Source organism: Lithobates pipiens, unplaced genomic scaffold, assembly GCF_037356315.1.
Source record: "Lithobates pipiens isolate NorthernLeopardFrog02 unplaced genomic scaffold, aLitPip1_a1.2 Scaffold_1, whole genome shotgun sequence".
In the NCBI taxonomy this organism is placed as follows: domain Eukaryota; kingdom Metazoa; phylum Chordata; class Amphibia; order Anura; family Ranidae; genus Lithobates; species Lithobates pipiens.
Window position 1 is genome coordinate 139,210,018 of NW_027507685.1, and position 17,096 is coordinate 139,227,113.

At 41.4% G+C, this 17,096-nt stretch overlaps 1 protein-coding gene across 2 annotated transcripts in view; it reads left to right on the top strand.

Annotated features, from left to right (window-relative positions):
- Positions 1-17,096, top strand: part of DDX31 (DEAD-box helicase 31) — a 137,681-nt gene that overhangs the window by 69,747 nt on the left and 50,838 nt on the right. For both annotated transcript variants that reach the window (XM_077477687.1, XM_077477696.1), the window contains exon 18: positions 6,177-6,258. In XM_077477687.1, the coding sequence (XP_077333813.1) occupies positions 6,177-6,258 (82 nt within the window). The remainder of the gene's footprint in view (positions 1-6,176; positions 6,259-17,096) is intronic.

Here is a 17,096-nt window from a genome sequence, read left to right on the forward strand (position 1 = left end):
GTTGTAGTCATTTTGTGCCTTGTGTTTTTATGGCTGAGAAGGGTTTTGTGGTTGATGTTTTGTTACCCCTGGAATATATCGTGCTGCTTTCCCTGACTTTTATCATTCTACAATAGATACTGCTGTTTATGGACACTGTAACTATAAATACGCTGCAAATAGTGAATGTTTGTCAATGTATCTATAGTCTTTAATTGTATTTCTTTTTGGTAGTATAGGGAATCCTTAGAATCTCTGCCAAGGATTTTCATCACTTCCTGTTTTGGTGACTACAGAAACTATTAGGAAAGTGGAAAGAAATGCTATACTGATGTCCCATTCACCTCCTGCTCTGGTGACAGCTATAAAATTTAGAATATCTCTCCACTTTCATTCTTGGTTACAATGGTCACCAGGAGTCGGGACTAATAGAGAGGATAAAATACCACACAACTAACATATGGAGCAATAAAAACCCCTCCAAACTTTATTCAAAATGGGGAAAAATATTTATATATGTGTGTGTATATATATATATATATATATAATATATATATTATGAGCCATAAATACTTTTTTTTTTTTTTTCTGTATAAGTGATATGTTTTTTTAATAAATTGTATTAGAATCAATACAAAACACAAAAAAAATTCTATGTAAAAAAATATATTTTTCCCTTAGTATAGTTTCTTTAATTTGTGTTTTCCATTCATTTATTATTGGGGATGTAAAGACATCAATTTTTGTACTATAAGCTTACAAGCCAGAAAAAGAGTCCTAACTATCGGTATATGGGTGTTTTTCCAGAAGCCCCAATCATCTATCATACCCAAAAGACATATACCTGGCTCTAACATCAATTCCAAAAAGAGATTTAAAGCGGGATTCCGCTGTAGTTTTTTTTTTTTTTTTACCTGTGTCACTGGTGGGCGATTCCTACGGTGTCTTTGCAGTCACGATCGGCATCTTTTTAACCCCCGGCGTGACGATTTCATTGCTAAGGAAAACTTTTAAAAAAAGCAGTCCCGCGGTTTCCATTTTCACTGTGGGCGTTTGAAGCCCACAGGCATTTACTTCCTGGATGCGATGACGCTGAGCTCCCAGCATCCACACATGCTCATTGAGTGTCCTTTTTGTTTTCCTTCCTCTTGCCTCGTGTGCTATAGTGGTAATGGCAGATAGAGCTGCCTGCCCACTTTCAAAATGGCAATTTCGGACACGCCCTCGTCACGTGACCGGCGTCCTACTTCCGAAATCTCACGCGATTTCGGCATGACTGTGTCCCCCACGGATTCCTGGGAAATAGCTAAAAAAGTTCCCAGGGACCATTGCGAAGCCGATAAACACGTCTACTCCCACGGGAGGAGAGCCCGGAAGTCGGCATAAACATTAAAAATAAAAGGTAAATACTGCATATTATTTTATTTCAATGGTCATAACTGCATCTATGTTCCAAAGCCATTTGAATAAGATGAACTTTCAATTTTCTGTACAAAACCGCTTTAATAGTAGAAATAACCCCGTGGCAGTATCGGTGGAGTTTGGGGCATCTCCATAGCATATGTATTAGATTGACTGGACCCCTATTACACCTGGGGCATAAGGGTGTATCCTTGCGCTGCCATTTAAATAATGTCTCCAGAGTTTGGCAAGTCCTATGTAGGATTAATAATTGGTTACATTTTTGTGTAGGAGATAGAGAAACCATGGGCAATGACCATTGGTCATCCAATATAGGCCCTAAGTTTCGACTCCATTGTGTCCTTGAGGTATATCCACCGATTCTTGAAACTTAGAATGGAATACTGACAGCAATCAAATTAGTATAGATTATTATAGATTTACTAAGTTTCAATACATGGGTACGTGCCTGCTCCTGTATAGCATGTCGAAGCTGGAGAAATTGAAAGAATCCTTGATTTGGAATCCCATATCCATTACTTAGTTGTGTAAATGTTTTTAAAACATCAATATGATATATTTGGGATATATACCTCAACCCTTTGGTCTTCCATAAATCAAACCCTTCCAGTTTCTTTAATTCTCCATAAGTGGAGTTATTCAATAAACGGGGCAAATAGCCATTACGTTTTGTAATATTTTTCATTTCCTGCCATGTTTTATCGAATAATTTTACCCGTAAATTATTATTTTTTTCACATGATAGGTTTGGCTCTCTTGGGCGAATCGCCATCATTGTACATCGGCCGCTCTAGGACTATTAAGGGGCGCGACGCCAGAGCTGATGCATATGGCCGGCAGCCGAGATGTCCGCCGGCCACCTGCAATCGCTTCTGAGCTTCTCTCTCCTCCTCCAGTCACTGCACTGCCCTCACAGTTAGAAACACCTCCCTAGGGAACACTTAACCCCTTGATTGACCCCTAGTGTTAACCCCTTCCCTGCCAGTGACTTTTTTTTTCAAATTCTTTATTTAAGATTTGATAGGTAGCCAAGACAATAACTCAAATTCGAACATTGGAAAAGTAGTCAGGTTATATCAGTTCATCAAGTATACAGGTTCCAAACCCAGGACGTAGACTTAGCAGTAGAACCACTATTGTATTCAGGGTAAGACTACTAAATTGAACACAGAAAAGATGGGTACCCAACATTTTCAAGGCAGAAAAGAGGGAGGGAAGAAAACAGAGAAAGATAGGCAGGGAGGTAAAAGTGTGTGTGTGTGTGTGTGTGTGTGTGTGTGTGTGTGTGTGTGTGTGGTGGGGGGGAGGGGGGGAGTGTAGTACCAACCATTGAGCACCTTATAGGTGAATTCATGGACTGCTCAGATTACCCAATACCGAGTATAATGGCGACTTAGAGGAGGTGATAACCGGGTTTTTACACAGAGCATTGCAAACACATATGGCTGGGCCTACGACAGGGTGAGCTTTGAGTGGCAAGGTTAAGACCCAAAAGCACCAGGGAGCTCTTCGGAGAGGGACTGCCAGTGACATTTATACAATAATTAGTGGCCATTTTTAACTCTAATCACTGTATAAATGTCAGTGGCCCCAAAAAAGTGTCAAAAGTGTCTGATTTGTCTGCCACAATGTCGTAGTCCCACTAAAAATCTCTGATCACCACCATTACTAGAAAAAAAAATAATAATAATAAAAATGCCATAAATCTATCCACTATTTTGAAGACACTATCACTTTGTCGCAAACCAATCAATTTACACTTATTGTGATTTTGTTTACCAAAAATATGTAGAAGAATACATATTGGCCTAAACTGATGAAGAAATCTTTTTTTTACTTTTTTTTTTTTTTTTGGGGATATTATAGAAAAAAAGGGGGGGGGGTTGTGGAGTATATAAAGTAATTGCGGAGTCCATATCATCTTGTTAAGATTGGCTCTACCAATTACTGTCAATAGAAATTTACACCAACTCCAGCATTTATCTTTAAATTGAACTAATAACGGTTTAAGATTCAGATTAGTGTACATTTTGAGATACCTCCATTCCCAAGTATTCAACAGTCTCTTGCTGAATGATCCGCTCCACATTTATGTACACTTAACTGAGTGTTTGGGTTTGCTAGGTTCAAAAGGTAATCCTCAGAGTTAACCCAGGGACAAAAGAGGTCTTGGGGGAGGAAGCCTACAAGATACTGAAGCCTCCTTATGAGGAGGCGCCCCCGCGTGCTCAATAGGGAGAATTCTTCAGCAGTTCTCAGGGATCTGGCAGAAGGAGTGTCAAGAAGAATGAGGGACTTCCTCAATAACTTAAAGGTGCAAACTGGAGTTCCAAGAGTTTCCATCTCCTCGTTTACTCAGATCAAACATTCCTAAGGAGCCAGAGAAAAAGACGTCTTTCTCTTATGTTTGGGGGTTCTAAGTAACTTGTAAACAACAAACCTCAAAATGAGGCTCGGGGACTAAAGTGGTTAAAAATCCCCATAGGCGATGCTTTAAAAAATTGTACAGTTTAGATTTACCAAGGTGGTCTTGTGCTTATTTCTCTTGCTCTAACGATCGTAATGATACCTCACATGTGTGGTTTGAACACTGTTTACATTTGCGGTCATGACTTACGTATGCGTTCGCTTCTGCGCACGAGCACGGAGAGATGGGATGCTTTACATTTTTTTTTTTTTTTTACACTGTCCCTTTTGAAACATTTTTTTTTCTGATCACTTTTATTGCTGTCAGAAGGAATGTAAGCATCCCTTGTGACCGGTATTCTTTTATGGAGGGATTTGGGGTCTATAAGACCCCAAATTCCTCCTTTGCACTTAAAAGCATTCAAAACGCCAAGTTTGGCAGTTTTGAATACTGACATTTTAAAAAAATTTGGTGCCTTTAAGTCTTCTGTAAACTGGAAGTGATGTCATGACATTGCTTTCGGGTTACTAGATCCACCTGTAAAAGACGAACGTTACTGGGGTGATGAGTGCAGCTGTCGGTCGGTAAGCTTACATCCTTCTTTGTGTGGTGGTGTCAGCACCAGGGTGTTTATGATCAACATTCTATGGACTGAAGGATTTTTCCATCTCTTCATGTTTGCACTAAGGGGGATCACATTCTGATTTTCTATAAAAGGACTTTCTTTTTGTATATACATGTTTGTAGTGACTTTGAATCAGGTATTGTTTCAGATGTTTAATAATTTTCAGAGTCTGAATCCGCAAAACATTTAAGCCACTTTTGCCACACTTTTTTACGGAATACGTTCTTTAGCGCAACACTTTTTATGCACATATTATTTTAACTAAATTATCCAGTTTAGTGTGTTAGCTGCTTTCTCTTTTTTTTGGATAGCGCAGTGTTTTTTTGTTTTTTCTGAAGTGGTTAAAGGAAGTAGAAAAATAAGCAACAGGTATATCTATATTAAAGTGGGAAATGTTAAACTGATGTGTTAATGCAAGTGACATCACTATTACAAAGTGTTTCAGAAAGCAATAAAAGGTGGCAGGAAAACATGCAGAGAGCAGTGAAATGAAGCAGCAAACATAAATGACACTTATTGCTCATAAATTAGATAAGTACACACTATAGAGGGATATGCTTTGTTCATATTTCATGTGTGAGGTTTACAGCCACTTTAACCACCTATTGCCCACATATAGCCGAAAGATGGCTACCGGGCCGGGAGGGCGTCTATGGATGTTCTACCGTGATCGCGCCCTCTGCGTCGTGCATTGGCATGGATCTGTGATCAGATAAGAGCCAATCACAGCGGCTTTTTACCATGTAACCAGCTGTGTACAGTCACAGCAGATCAGTGTAACCAGTATTTGCTGACAGCGAGTGAAGAGAGGAGAGCCGATAACCAGCAAATTCACACGAGGGACATCTACACTGATAATTAGGGCACTGATCATCAGCTCAGCCCCAACAGTGCCCACAAATGCTACCCATTAGTGCCACATATCAGTGCAGCCTCATCAATCCCTCCTCAGTGCAGCCTATTAGTGCCCATCAATGGAATTATAGGTATTGGAATTTCCTTTCAAATTTGGCTGTTTGTGAATGAAACAAATACAAATTTATCTGAAGTTACGAATTATCCGAAATAACGAATGCCGCATCTAAACAAATGGAATGGAACACATTAATAATAATAATAAAAAGGTTTTATTATTGCTATTTATTAATATTAGATCGTTGTGTTACATTAGTTTAGACAAACACAACAAGACATCATACACACTGAACGAAAAGTATAATAATAGAATTTCAAAATCCAGTATATCAATTATTCCACAAAGGCAAAAAAAAAAAGTAAACATTAGTTCCTACTTTCCCCAATGACCCCCGGCATTTCTCATATAGGAGCATACCTATTATAAACAATGGCCCCCCATAGGCATTTCATTCTTTTGAATTTTCAGATTTTCATTCTTAATTTAGAATTTTCAAATATCATAAATTTAGAATTTTTGAATTTCCTAATTTCCAATTTCCAATTTCCAAAATGTTCCAATTTTCGAATTTCCAAAAATTTGGAAATTTTTGGAAAATAGAAAATTTGGAAATTCGAAATTTGGAAATTCGACATTTCAGGAATGGAAAAATTTGGAGATTTCGGAATTAACAAATTTGTCAAAATTCCTTAAGAAAAAAGAATTGGGAACTAAAGAAATTGCACATGTCTAGTGATTAGCCACTAAGCCACAAATAAAGTATCAGCCTCTGGAACTGTGTATCTCTACCTCACTGGGAAATCCATTATTCTTTTTGTTTTTTTCAGTGTTTCCGAAATGAAGATGGAAGAAGTATTGTCCAACCTACTTTTAGAGGACTTTCTGAAAATCAAAAGAGTTGGTGGAAAGGTGAGAATCTCAAACTAATATAAAAAAAGGTCTACCTGACAACATACCTGTATGTTCAGGGCAGGATCTGAGGGGTCCAATAGAAGTGGCCTGGTCTGGGGGGGGGGGTTTGAGTGCGTATTTTTTACTTGGCTCAGAGGAGCAGGGGCACCATAAAATGCTTGTTCCTCTGAACAGAATGCGTCAAGATTTTCCAGACTGAGATCTGGTAGATATAACAGGAGAGGGAGTTTTTGGCATTGATAGTTTTGTGGAATTAAGTGCAGGGGTGTAAGTTTGGGCTATACAAAAAAGTGTAATTTTACTTTTGTTAATAACATTGCCGCCATTCGTGCCACTATGCAGTGCCAGGCACTGTGTTACATCTTCTTGCGTTCTGTGGGAGGCTAGCTATGTGTTCAGGAAGGACACCCCATCTCCCCTTGCAGTCATCTGACAACTCAGCTAGCAAGGAGCCAGCTGCTTTGATAGCCACCGCTTATCTCTGACTTCCAAGATAAGTTCCAGCAAGGGGAATGCAAAGAGAGGAACGGCATGTCAGTATGTGCGGGAGCTTGGAGATAAACTCTGGCTATCAAAACAGCCAGCTCCTTGCTGTTTGCGTTGTTGGGCAGTCTTGGCGGGCAGGAGGCATTCTGTACTATCACATAACAGGCCAAGTTTTAAGTATTACCTTGGGGAGATGCAGACTAGAATACTACAATCACTGAGCAGCAAATGATATCACCTGTGATGTATTTCAGTTATCTTGCAAACCTGGCCTGTTAGTGAGTCTTGAGGACAGGAGTTGAGAACCCCTGACATAGGGGGATGGAAAACTGCAGGAAAAAAAAAAAAAAGGAATGTGACTTTTTTCATACTTTTTTTTTTTTTTTAACACATCATTAAATGTGTTTTAAATGAAAGCAGTTTGACTTTATGATATAAGCAGTCTACCGTACAGCATTGCTCGGGGAGGCGGGAGCAGCACAGTGAGCCAATCAGGTGGTTTGAAATATAAGAGGCATGCTGATAGATGGAGCATAACACAGAAAAAACTTATCAGTGTGCTGCTTCTCCTTTCACTGTCCAGTCACTGGGTAGGGATTGAAAAGAAACCTATAAGTGAAAGTGAAACTGCAATAAAGAAAGTTTAGGTCACCTTCCCTGCCAGACAATGACGTGCTGTGTAAACCTCAGAATTGGGTAGATATAAATACAAATCCTTTGGCAGGTAATACAGATGTTATGTAGAGTACCTCACAAAAGTGAGTACACCCCTCACATAATCCCTTAGTTTGTAGACTCTATAACTTTCACGCAGATTAAAGAACATACACTGATTTTGTTTTATTTATAGCAAGAGATTGTAGCAAACTGTTGCAACATTTTTTAACAGAAACAAAAAAAAAAGATTTCTATTTTTTGCCAAAGACATGTAATAATACATTTTGGCCTAAAGTTATGAGAAGTGGTATTTTATTGGATATGTTTTAAAAAACAGAAAGTATAACCTTTTTGGTCTTTTTTTTATTTATAATGCAAATAATAAAAAATCCAATAGTGATCAAATCCCACCAAAAGAGAGCTCTATTTGTGTGAAATATTTCTATTTTCAGTTTGGTTAGTGTTGCATGACTACGCAATTGCCAGCTAAAGTAGCGCAGGGCTAAATAACAAAAAATGGCCTTTTCATGACGGGGTAAAACCTTCCAGAGGTCAAGTGGTTAAAGTGGTATTAAACCCAAAAACATAAATTTGAAATATTGCAGCTTACCAATCTATAAGCTATAATCTACAGTCAGGTCCATAAATATTGGCACATCGACACAATTCTAATCTTTTTGGCTCTATACACCACCACAATGGATTTGAAATGAAACAAACAAGATGTGCTTTAACTGCAGACTTTCAACAGTTTGTATATGTGCCGCCCACTTTTTAAGGAACCAAAAGTAATGAGACAGATTAACAATCATCAATCAAACTTTCACTTTTTAATACTTGGTTGCAAATCCTTTGCAGTCAATTACAGCCTGAAGTCTGGAACGCACAGACATCACCAGACGCTGGGTTTCATGCCTGGTGATGCTCTGCCAGGCCTCTACTGCAACTGTCTTCAGTTCCTGCTTGTTCTTGGGGCATTTTTCTCTTCAGTTTTGTCTTCAGCAAGTGAAATGCATGCTCAGTCGGATTCAGGTCAGGTGATTGATTTGGCCATTGCATAACATTCCACTTCTTTCCCTTTAAACTCTTTGCTTGCTTTCGCAGTATGCTCCGGGTCATTGTCCATCTGCACTGTGAAGTGCCGTCCAATAAGTTCTGAAGTATTTTTCTGAATATGAGCAGATAATATTGCCCAAAACACTTCAAAATTCATCCTGCTGCTTTTGTCAGCAGTCACATCATCAATAAATATAAGAGAACCAGTTCCATTGGCAGCCATACATGCCCATGCCATGACACTACCACCACCATGCTTCACCGATGAGGTGGTATGCTTTGGACCATACTCTTCTCTTCCCATCACTCTGGTGCAAGTTGATCTTGGTCTCATCTGTCCATAGGATGTTGTTCCAGAACTGTGAAGGCTTTTTTAGATGTTTGGCAAACTCTAATCTGACCTTCCTGTTTTTTAGGCTCACCAATGGTTTACATTTTGTGGTGAACCCTCTGTATTCACTCTGGTGAAGTCTTCTCTTGATTGTTGACTTTGACACACATACACCTACCTCCTGGAAAGTGTTCTGGATGTGGCCAACTGTTGTGAAGGGTGTTTTCTTCACCAGGGAAATAATTCTTCGGTCATCCACCACAGTTGGTTTCCGTGGTCTTCTGTTTTTTTGGGGGGTTTTGCTGAGCTCACTGGTGCGTTCTTTCTTTTTAAGAATGTTCCAAACAGTTGATTTGGCCACACCTAATGTTTTTGCTATCTCTCTGATGGGTTTGTTTTGTTTTTTTCAGCCTAATGATGGCTTGCTTCACTGACAGTGACAGCTCTTTGGATCTCATATTAAGAGTTGACAGCAACAGATTCCAAATGCAAATAGCACACTTGAAATTAACTCTGGAGCTTTTATCTACTCCTTGTAAATGGGATAATGAGGGAATACCACACACCTGGCTATGGAACATGTAAATATCCTCAAATTAAAGCTGAAAGTCTGCAGTTAAAGCACATCTTGTTTGTTTTATTTCAAATCCATTGTGGTGGTGTATAGAGCCAAAAAGATTAGAATTGTGACGATGTCCCAATATTAATGGACCTGACTGTATAAACACAAACCAGAAGGGTTTTTCTTCCTGCCTCAAAACGCTGAGCTTAAAATATGCTTCTAAAGATCCTAATGTGCATGGACACAGTAAAACATTGCTGCTTCTACAGAAAAAATGCAAAACTCCTGTCAAAGCAGCGATTTTTTTTTTTTTTAAGCCAGTGTGCATGGACCATTAGGCTTTTGTTCCTGCTTATTCTCATCTGGTAATCCAGCCAGTATCACAAATCCTGTCCTATGGCCAGTTAACATCACAATTGTGTTTCAGATGCGTTTCTGCATGTCCATTTGTGATGCATTCTGATGCGTTTTTGCAGCATTCCAGTGTGTTTTTGACATGTGCGTTCAGGTGTGTGTTTGCATTTTGTTGTGTTCCAGGTGTATTCCATACAGAAAACTGCAGCAGGTTCTTCTTTTGTTGACTGTACTGGTGTGAACTAGGGCCATTGGATTTCAAGTTAAACACTGCCCAATGCGTTTTTGAAGCAGAATAAAAACGCACTGAATTGCATCTGGTGTGAATTCTGGGCGGAGGAGCAATGGAGCCACCTTTAGACAGCAGCAATGTGGGGAGAGGGGAGTGTTAGATGAACTAGCACAGTGGTCTCCAAACTGCATCCCTGGGGCCATATGTGGCCCTTTGCTTGCCTTTATCTGGCCCTTGGGGCATTATTCAACCAACTGACACCAATGATGGGCCACCATTCTCCCTAGTGACATCATCAATGGGGTACTAAATTCTTCCTTGATCTTAACAATGGGGCACGATTTATCCCAGTAAAAAGGATGATTGGGCACCAATGCTGGGGCATATTCTACTCCCACTGATCAGTCCGGCCCCCTAAAGCTTGAAGGACAGTAAACTGGTCCTTTGCTTGGAAAGTTTGGAGACCCCTGAACTAGCACATTTAGATGGCCTAGATCTGGGGTCTCCAAATTTTCTAAACAAAGGACCAGTTCCCTGTCCTTCAGACTTTAGGGGTGCCAGACTTTGGCCATTGGGGTAGAAATTGTCCTGGCATCAGTGGAAGTAAACAATGCATCTATGGGATTAGGAATCGGAATAGTGACCCGTCACTGGTGTCAGTGGTAGGAATAATGCCCCATTGTTGGTGTGAATTGGAGAAATAGTGCCTCGTTGTTGTCAGCTTGAGGAGTAATGCCCCATTGTTGGTGTCAATTGGAGAACTAATGACCCTTTGTTGATGTCAGCTTGAGGAGTAATGCCCCATTGTTGGTGTCAATTGGAGGAATAGTGCCCCGTTTTTTATGTCAGCTTGAGGAATAATGCCCCATTGTTGGTGTCAATTTGTGGAATAATGTCCCATTGTTTATGTCAGTAGAAAGAATATTGCCCTGTTGTTGGTTTCAGTGGGGGGGGGGGCAGTATCTTGTATCAGTGGAAGGAAAAGCGCCTGAATGGCCACAGTTTGGGGACCACTGGACTAGCAGATTTAGATGGACTAGATCAGGGGTCTCCAAACTTTCTAAACAAAAGGCTAGTTTGCTGCCCTTCAGACTTTAGGGGGGCCAGACTGTGGCCATTGGGGGTAGAAATTGTCCTGGCATCAGTGGAAGTAAACAAAGCATCTATGGTATTAGGAAGAGGACTAGTGCCCCGTCACTGGTGTCAGTGGGAGGAATAGTGTCCTTTTGTTGATGTCAGCTTGAGGAATAATGCCCCATTGTTGGTGTCAATTGGAGAAATAGTGCCCCATTGTTTATGTCAGTACAATGAATATTGCCCTGTTGGTTTCAGTGAGGGGGAATAGTATCTTGTATCAGTGGAAGGAAATACACCCCAAGGGCCGCAGTTTGGGAACCACTGGACTAGATGATCAAACAAACTAAAGGTTAACTCCAGCTGACACTTTATAAACCATTAAAAGAACAGTTTTTTCCTTTTGTACTTAAAGCGGAATCCCCCACCCACGAAAAAATTAAGAGTCAGCAGCTACAAATACTGTAGCTGTTGACTTTTAATATTAGGACACTTACCTATCCTGAAATCCCGTAATGTTGGCACCCCAGCCGATGTTTCCATCAGCTCTTAGGTGCTGCTGCCGCCATTGTCTGTAAGGGAAACCATTACAGCCAGTTCCCTATTGCCCGCTGCGCTTTGTGGATGGCACGGCAGCAGGGGAATGAGGAGGGGGACTGAACTCCTGGGGGATCTTGCCGCAGCCAGGTCTCCAGGAAGTGGGGACGGTACCTGTCGAAAACCAGGTACCCTTTCCCCTCGCTCCCCGAAAGGTGCCAAATGTGGAACCAGAGGGGGTGAGGAAGCAGATAAGCAGAGCTTCCCCTTTTGGGTGGAGCTCCGCTTTAAAGTTTTACATAAATAAGCTGACCATTGTAAGCACCTCTGTCAGTGTTCATTCGTTTCTTCAACTATCTAACTGCCAACAACCACTTTTGCTGGACAGCTTGGTCTGTTAATGGAAGTTGTAAAATAGATTTACTGGCCGGATCACCATGTGATTTAAAAAAAAAAAGGCCTTAGACATCCTAAGACAAGAATTGTGTTACTGGCTGGCTCACCAGGGGTGAAAATAAAGGGAAAAAGCCTCAAAAAGAAAACGAATGCAGCCACCACATCTAAGAATTGGTAAGCCGCAATATAAAACATTTTTTGATGGGTTTATTGCCGCTTTACTTTGATCCCAGGAGACTTTTTTTTCATTGTGCACGTAGGGGCTCTAGAACATCTGAGGAAGTAGGCAAGAACCCAAAGGGGCGTGATGGAAGTGAAGGTTAGCAGGAACAGAGATAATGAAATAGAGGGGAGAACATGCAGAACACCCAGGACATATGTTCTAGGTGGAAGAGGTGGCTATAGGCAGAATTGGGGCTTATATAGGCTGGTGAGGGCCGTGGAAGATGCTGGCTGGTGGGAAGCCAAGTGAAGAAGGATGTTTCCTTCAAGAGATCTTCCCTGTGAAGGAAGAAACGTCTCTAGCTTATCCCCGCTCTCTCCCTCCCTTTGTAATATATTGCCATATTATCACTAATCCCCCTGGCAGTTGTGACACTGAGACAAGTCATCTGTCACTTAAGATTGAGCGCTCTTTAATTTTCCGGCAGAAACTCACAGCAGGGCCTCCTTCAATTTGAGGTCTTTATTGGAATTCTGAAGCCCCTTCTCGCCTCCTTTCCCCGCAAGCCTCAGATCTATTCTGAGCCACGTTACAGAAAGTATACAGTAACCAACCGAGGGATTCAGTCCTGGCTCCAGCTCTGTTTATTTAACGATTTAGCCGGATTTCTGCTGCTTACGCCACCCCAGGCCAAAGCCCGCTTTCCAATATTACTTTTAACAACTGTTCTATTCACACAAGTGCCGGTTACCTTCCACCCCACCTCCCCTGTCTGCCGTTGTCTCATTAATTTGAAGAAGTTAAAGGGAAGAGGAGAGGGAGGGGGGTGCAGGGTCTTAATGGGGAGGGGGGGGTTGGGAATGGCAAGTGAAGCTACATTTTTTTTTTTCTATTTTTTCTTCTTCTTTTTTTTTTTCCCCACGTTATTAAAGTGCTTTAGTTTTAATAACTGTGGATTGTGTCCACCTGAGGAGCGGGTAACTGGTGTAATTTTGCATTCATATTAAAAATAATAATAATAAAAAAAGTTACACTGGGCTTAAAGGTATCAGGCTTATTCAATAAGGCAAAGAGGGATGTTGCAAAGTGCGGCAACCAATTGGCAGTCCTCGTCTCCCGACTGCTGATAGGTGACATTTGGTTGCTATGTGTTACGGAGATTTCTACATCATTATAGCTCCTTGCCCTGCTATTGCTGGCAACACACCTCTTTTTTTTGTTTATTTTTTTAATTAAGGGTATATTTGCTGTTTTTTTCTTTTATTTATTTATTCATTCTTTTTTATTTTATTTATTTATTTGTTAATTCTTTTTCTTTTATGAATGATTTAATTTGTTGTTGAAACCAGTTCTTGTTTTGTTTTTTAAACAGATTTTTTTTTTTGCAAAGTCTTTTCTCTATTTTTTTTCCCAATTGCATAAAAAGGACAAAGGATTTGATTATAACTCCTATATTACAACCCCATTAAAAACAATTCAGTTTTCTCCAACCTGAGCAACCACTTTCAGTTGCTTAACAACTTGACCCCCCCCCCCTTCATGACCAGGCAATTTTTTGTGATACGACAACTGATAATTATGCAGTCGTGCGACGCTGTATCCAAATAAAATCAATGTCCTTTTTTCCAACAAATAGAGCTTTCTTTTTGTGGTTTTTGATCACCTCTGTAGTTTTAATTATTTGCACTATAAGGTCCCTTTCACACTGGTGCGGGAGCGGTGTTGGCGGTAAAGTGGCGCTATTTTTAGTGGCGCTTTACCGTCATATCTGCGGAGGTATTCGGCCGCTAGCGGTTCGCTTTTAACCCCCGTTATCAGCCAAAAAAGGGTTCAAACCAACCGCAAAGTGCTGCTGTAGCAGCGCTTTGCCGGCGGTATAGCCGCGCTGCCCCATTGATTTCAATGGGCAGGAGCGGTATACACACCGCTCCTTCACCGCTCCAAAGATGCTGCTAGCAGGATTTTTTATTTTTTTTTGCGTTCTGCCAGCACACCACTCCAGTGTGAAAGCCCTCGGGCTTTCACACTGCAGACACCGCAGCGCTATTTTTTGCGTTGTAGCGCCTGCAAAGTGCCCCAGTGTAAAAGGGGTCTAAACAAACAAAAAAGTTGTCAATTTTGAAAAAAAAAATATTTTTTTTTACTTTTTGCTATAAAACATAACTAATACATTTTCAAAAAAAAAAAGGAAAATGTCTTCATCAGTTTAGGACAATATGTATTCTGCTACATGTTTTTGGTAAAAAAAAAAAAAAAAATCCCAATAAGCGTATATTGATTGATTTGCGCAAAAGTTATAGCGTCTACAAACTATAGGATATATATATATATATATATATATATATATTTTTTTTTTTTACTAGTAATGGCGGCAATCAGTTGGACTGCGATATTGCGGCAAACAGTCAGACACTAACTGACACTTTTTGGGGACCAGTGACACTAATACCGTGATCAGTGCTAAAAGTATGTACTGGGAAACATCAGGGGCGATCAAAGGGATAACTGTGTGCCTAGCCAGTGTTTTTGTGTACTGTGGGAGGTGCTTTTACTAGGAGAAAGCATGGATCCATTTCCCCAGTGTGCAGGCACACAGGATCCATGCCTTTCCTACTGACAGAATGGTGATCTGCCTTGTTTACATAGGCAGACCACCATTCTGCCTCTGTACTGGATGATCAGCGGGTGCAGGTGGACATCGAGTCCACTGGTACCTGCAGATCAGCTCCTGCTCTCTATAATCACAGCGGGAGCAGGTTGCCGGTGGCAAACATGCACAACCCACACCTGGAAGAGTCGGATCATGTACTAGGTGCCACTTTGGCTTTGTAGAAGTATAATGAGCTTAGTGCCTCTGTGGTTAGTACTTCACCTTGTAGCACTGGGGTCCCTGGTTCAGATCTCAGTCAGTGTGCTTGCATGGGTTTCCTCTCTCACTTTAAAGTGGTTCTAAAGCCTTCAGGTTTTTTTCCTTAATTTGAAACTTCTGCATGCAGTTCCCCCTGCAGTATCCCCCTTAGGCTAGGTTCACATCTGTGCAGGTGGTTCCCGCTGCAGCTCTGCACCTGTCCCTGCAGCCGCAACCACCTGCACAGAAAAAGCAGCAGATGTGTGTAGGTGCCATTAATTCCAATGGCATGCTGCGCGCACTTACCTGAGCCTGATCTCGATCCAGCACGGTGCCCGAAAGCTGCAGCTCTCTCCTTCCTCTCTAGGCAGATTTATAGTGGAAGAAACCATTGGCTTCTGCTGCTGTCAGTCAAATCCTGAGGCAAGGGGGCGGGGCCGAGCCGCACTGTCTCTGTCAACAGTCACAAACAGGGCGGCTCAGGCGCAAGCCTGCATGATTGCGCCCATAGAAAGGGGCTTTCTATGGGGACACTCTCCAAAGAGGAGCGTCAGTGGGAGACCTCAAAAGAAGAGGATAGGGGCTGCCCTGTGCAAAACTATTGTACAGCGCAGGAAAGTATAAAATGGTTATTATTTTAACTTAAAAAAACCAACAAGAGGTGGGACGTACTTTCCGATCCTGTGATTGGCCGTCACAGTGGTCACATGATTAGGAGCCTGACCTGCTGGCTCCCAATCATAAACAGAAACCAGGAGCTGTCTTTGACAGCTCAGTCACTTACCGTCAGTCTATTAGAAGCCCACAGTGAAGCATGCTCTCAGCACTGAAACCTCAGCTCCCATGGTTGCTTATTTGCTGCATGTGGGTATTAAAGCCCATCCTCTCTGCAGCCTCACATATGCCATAAGTGGTCTTCAATAGGTTAGGGACCTTGGATTGTAAGCTCCTTGAGGGCCGGGACAGACGTGAATGTAAAGCACTGTGCAAATTGGCAGTATATCCATTCCTGTAATGGATAAATACAGTGGTGTGAAAAAGTGTTTGCCCCCTTCCTCATTTCCTGTTCCTTTGCATGTTTGTCACACTTAAGTGTTTCGGAACATCAAACCAATTTAAACAATAGTCAAGGACAACACAAGTAAACACAAAATGCAATTTGTAAATGAAGGTGTTTATTATTAAAGGTGAAAAAAAATCCAAACCATCATGGCCCTGTGTGAAAAAGTGATTGCCCCCCTTGTTAAAACATACTATAACTGTGGTTGTCCACACCTGAGTTCAATTTCTCTAGCCACACCCAGGCCTGATTATTGCCACACCTGTTCACAATCAAGGCATCACTTAAATAGGAGCTGCTTGACACAGTAAGGTCCACCAGAAGATCCTGAAAAGCTACACATCATGCCGAGACCCAAAGAAATTCAGGAACAATTGAGAAAGAAAGTAATTGAGATCTATCAGTCTGGAAAGGGTTATAAAGCCATTTCCAAAGCTTTGGGAATCCAGCGAACCACAGTGAGAGCCATTATCCACAAATGGCGAAGACATGGAACATTGGTGAACCTTCCCAGGAGTGGCCGGCCGCCCAAAATTACCCCAAGAGCGCAGCGACGACTCATCCAAGAGGTCACAAAAGACCCCACAACAACGTCCAAGGAACTGCAGGCCTCACTTGCCTCAGTTAAGGTCAGCGTTCATGCCTCCACCATCAGGAAAAGACTGGGCAAAAATGGCCTGCATGGCAGAGTTCCAAGGAGAAAACCACTGCTGAGCAAAAAGAACATCAAAGCTCGTCTCAATTTCTCCACAACACATCTTGATGATCCCCAAGACTTTTGGGACAACATTCTGTGGACCGATGAGACAAAAGTGGAACTCTTTGGAAGGTGTGTGTCCAAGTATATTTGGCGTAGAAGGAACACTGCATTTCATAAAAAGAACATTATACCAACAGTAAAATATGGTGGTGGTAGTGTGATGGTCTGGGGCTGTTTTGCTGCTTCAGGACCTGGAAGACTTGCCGTGATAAAAGGAACTATGAATTCTGCTGTCTACCAAGAGATCCTGAAGGAGAATGTCCGACCATCTGTTCGTGTACTCAAGCTGAAACGAACTTGGGTTCTGCAGCAGGACAAT